The sequence below is a fragment of the Nestor notabilis genome, unplaced genomic scaffold (genome assembly GCF_000696875.1).
Source record: "Nestor notabilis isolate BGI_N333 unplaced genomic scaffold, ASM69687v1 scaffold28469, whole genome shotgun sequence".
NCBI classification, from domain to species: domain Eukaryota; kingdom Metazoa; phylum Chordata; class Aves; order Psittaciformes; family Psittacidae; genus Nestor; species Nestor notabilis.
This window is the reverse complement of record NW_009945537.1, coordinates 1,171-5,680: the sequence shown is the minus strand read 5'-3', so window position 1 is coordinate 5,680 and position 4,510 is coordinate 1,171. Positions and strand designations below refer to the sequence as shown.

Here is a 4,510-nt window from a genome sequence, read left to right as displayed (position 1 = left end):
TGGTTGTCTCTTTTTTTGTTTTCCCCCCCCCCCCCCTTTTTTTTTTAATTACCAGATTCAAGTGCAGTAAATCAATCTCACAGAAGTGGTTACTTTGCTTTTGTAAGCAGACATTCACTTCTGATCCTATCTTCAAATTAAAGAATATGGTATAAACATTAAAATAATTCTATCTCTGGAGAAAATCACAGCCTTTAAATTTTAAAACTAAATCTTTTGATGGCTGTTTAAGATTTAAATGGAAAAGCACCCAACCTACTGCAAGTAAACATCTTACTGGTGCGTGTGAAGATTTAAAATGGCAGAAAGTGTGTAGCAGTATTGGAATCTCTGGGTAAGGCTTTTCTCATTAAACTTTTTAACAAAAAATGAACCATAAACAGCTTTGTGAGCAGTGAACTTAAAAAGCCCTGGTTTCCTGTGACTCTTCCCTGTGCACATTTGCTGTTATTCTAGTAATTTGGCTGAGCTCCTGCTGCAGCCTTGCTCTCCATGAAGCCCTGTGGCATTTTCACACACATAGACTGCACCTCAAATAACCTGCACCCTACTATGATCTGTGCAACAATGGAGATAAGGTGGTGGACAGAAAGCCATGAATAAAGGTTATACTAAGAAAAATGAAGAAAATATGAATGTGCTTGCTTGACAGAAGGGGGACACTAAACATGCTTGTCCATACTAACCAGGATGATATTCCTGGTTTAAAGTGGGAATTGCTGTTCTGACCATCACTGAGGCTGGAAGTCTCCCTTTCAAAAGGGTTTAATAGCTGCTCTTCAGTCTGCAAATCCTGAAGGTGCCAACTCTCTCACAGGCTGTAAGTTCAGGTTCTGCAGAACCAATACACTTAAAAGATGGTACCCCAAAGAGATGTCATAGAGGAAGGCAGCACTGCAGGCTAACCAGAAATGAACAATTAATTTATGAAGTTCATACAAAACTGTGTTAGCCATTTAAAATCCATGTGTGAGTCCTGGGTGTCTTAGAGAAGCTTTTATGATAGGAGTCACAAGATCCCACTTGGAACCAGTATCTGTGATGCTGGTGCATCAAAGCTTTGTAAATTGCTAACTGATTTGTCTAAGGAATGCCATGAATGACTGTGGTTTATAATAAATTAGTACCTTATCCAAAAATTGTGTGGCAAAGTTTAGCTTTGTACTACTGGACATACTGTGCTCCGAAGGAGACCGCATTCTGGTGATGTATGAAATGGTTTTTTTGCATATACAGCAGCCAAACAAATTGGCTGCATTTCTAGTTTTGGATTGTAAGGCCATAAACATCAAAAAATATATGAAGGAAGCTAATGACTTTTCAACATATTGTGGCAACAAACCAGCCAACACTACTTTTAACCAGTTTGTAGAATAATGTGTTCCTGGCAGCTCACATCAACTCTTCTGCAGAAAAGTTTAACATCAAAGATGTAAACTTCAATGAAATCAGGTTTAAAATACAAAGCTTAAACTATGTGTGAACAGGCAGAAATACTACTGCAGCACAAGAAATAGTTGATACTGGATGTTCATTCTGTAACGTAGAAAAATACAGGCAATTTCCAAAGTGAGCAACTGTTAGATTTATAGTGGAAGGGTGAGGTGAGCAGATACTTTAAGATTATGCAGTATGCAGTGTTAATACTTTTCTACCCATTCAAGTCTTAACAGCTGTTCCATCAAGGGGGGAAAATAAAGGCCCTTGGTTATTCTTAAGCAAGCTGCCAATTTTCCACATGGGATTTGATGGCTAAGAAAATTAGGTTTTCCTAGTCTCATGCTGCTGCAAAGAATAACAGCACACTTAGTAACACTAGTAGAAATAAAAATCCATTATTTCTGAGGAAAAAAAAAAAGGGGGAGGGAATGTCCTAAATTTTTCTTATATACTAAATATCTTACTAATAAAACAAATTCCCTATATAATATCTAGGCTCTTGTATTCTGACACTATTGTTTTGAAGGGACACTGCTCATCACACATTTAAAGTTCCTTAACTGTGTGGTATACAGGCGCAATTATTTGCACTGACAATTTTGTGAGCATCAGAAGAGAAACTATTTGTTCATAAATCAAGTACTATTTCCAACACTCAGGAGCAAAGAAGGATGGAATTTTAAGTGTCAGATATTATAAATTCAGTTATGGCTGTCTTGGATAGAGGCACCTGTCCAAAAAACCACAGATAAGGAGCAAGCAAAGAAAAAACTGCTGGCCTCTAAACCATCTGGAATGGGCACTGTACAAGCCATTATCACCTGAGTGGGGCAGCGTCTTTTTCTTCCTAAATCACAACACAGTCACCTGATGGAGCCAGAGATGTATTCTGTGTACACAAAACTGGATCCCAAGGCAACACACCATACCACCTTCTTAAACCCATCTAACCCGCCTTCTCCCACAGTGAGGGACTCAGATTACCTTCTAACTCCTATGCCACCACCTCCTCATTGCTGGTCATGTAACATCTGGCCTGGCATGTGCACTTGAACTGTCACCACACAGCCATATGTTGGTCATTCCCAGGCTATATATTTGTATATGAACACTCACAGCTGGAACTGAAAAACTCCTACTTCAATATATATACAGTCATATCCTAATGCTGTCTTGTTATTCTTAGGCTGAGTCTCTAATATCTTTTTATAACTTGTTATATCACAGCACCTAGGTATTTGCATGAGATACCAAGGATCCAAATATTTATGCAGAGAGGGAGGAAAAACCCCATCAGCATCTGTTTGCAGAAGTGAAATGGTGGAACTGGTGTGTCAGATAATCTCCCAAAAAGATGTCAGCATTTTCAGCTGCCTGACAGATCTGTCTGCCTGAGTGAGAGTAAACAAGAAAATGGCTCAGCCATTTGGACTAAGTTTAAGGCAAAACAAAGAACAAATTATCCATTTTCATATCAGGTCTTCTGCTCCAGTCTAAAGATGTTCATTTATGATTTCTCCTGCAAGTCCCTTTGGGAACAATGATCAGCACACTGAGTGGCTGGCCAGCCTGGTTGAAGTATTAGTAATTTGGAATGAGAAAAATCTCATGTAGAAACCAAACCTTCAAACAGTAAAGGCACCAGACACACCTTAAACTTCCTCCACATCTTCAATTTATCGGAAATTAGGGATCGTTCTACTTAAGACATTTCCATGGAACTGGTGTCTGAATTCACTTGAATTTTGAGTCATTCTCCTGCTTGCACAGAGTTAGTTCAGATTTATGCTGAAGGAAGAGATTAAACCAAACCCAAATATCTTTTAATACAGTCTTGATCTTTATAAGAAAATGACAGAGCTTATCAGGATGCTAGTCTTACCTCTGTAATAATGAAGAAGTCATCACCGGGCTCTCCCTGCACAACAATTTTTTCTCCATCTTCAAACTGGACAGGTTCCAGTGCATCAGCCACTGTCAGCCGCTCCCATTTGTCCAGGGACTCTAAAATATTGAAGATCATAAAGCTTTATTATAAGAAGACTCTAACTTTGGCTGAAGATTTGTATCTAAACTGACAGCTCTGCTATGGCTGGTTCTGTTATAAAAGAAACATTTCTTTCATCCAGGCACTTTGCACAAACCTCCAGTTGGGAAACATGAATGTATTTATTCATTGTGTCTTAGACTTTAGTAATCACCTAGATAATAATCTTAAAAGTTGGACAGGAAAAGTTGGCTCCTGTTCCCTATGCCTGCAATCTGATCTGCACTGCCCTGATGCTGCAGTGGATTGGAGTAGCCTAAGAGCTGTTTGGAGATACCAGTGATACAGGATTGCTGAGATTCTCTTGCCACATCCCACACCAGATGTCAGAACAAGTCCTGTTGTCTCTTCATCAGAGTTGCACTCAGCTAGTTACTGATGGCCTGCTAGATAAGCAATGTGAAAGTGTGAATGTAAAAGATGACTCTTCCCCATGGGTGAGACCACGCACCACTGAAGACACGGGCAAGACCTTGGTAGCAAAGGTGGCAGTAAGACCAGAGGTTCACACAGACGTTTGAAGTGGCATCCCTGTTTCATTTGCCAGCAAGATGGTTTACAAACTGTTTTTCTTCTCATTCCTCCGCTTAGAGATGTTACAAAACTTCAAACTAAACTTCAAGAAGAAAAAATTTACTGGTCTGTTTTATGAGTAAGGGAGCTAACACAGCCTGCTTCCCATGGCGTGGGGTCCTTATCACCACCTGCAGCTGCCACAAATCCCTATGATACCTACACAGCAAAAAACAGCCTGCAAAAGACAGCAAAAGGCAGCTCCTCCAAGGCTGCTCACTCTCCCACTGCCTTCCTCCTCCCGGGTCTGCTAAGGGATAGATTTTACCTGCCCTGCCTTCAGGGAGAGGAGAGGGGCCAACGATGTCTCTCTCCTCTATCCATTTGCATGAAAATTAAAGGCAATGAATTGTACTTGAACTTCTGTACTTTTATCAGATTTGACTGAAAGAAGTGACAGGTTTAAAAGTTATTAAAAGAAACAGATGATACAACGATATAACCTTCACT

The 4,510-nt window shown here is 39.9% G+C and overlaps 1 protein-coding gene across 1 annotated transcript in view; it reads right to left on the bottom strand.

Annotated features, from left to right (window-relative positions):
* LOC104412263 (cAMP-dependent protein kinase type I-beta regulatory subunit) overlaps positions 1-3,463 on the bottom strand; it is an 18,805-nt gene extending 15,342 nt beyond the window's left edge. Inside the window, exon 1 of the mRNA XM_010022918.1 lies at positions 3,323-3,463. Coding sequence (XP_010021220.1) covers positions 3,323-3,463 — 141 coding nt within the window. The remainder of the gene's footprint in view (positions 1-3,322) is intronic.
* Positions 3,464-4,510: the final 1,047 nt, after the last annotated feature.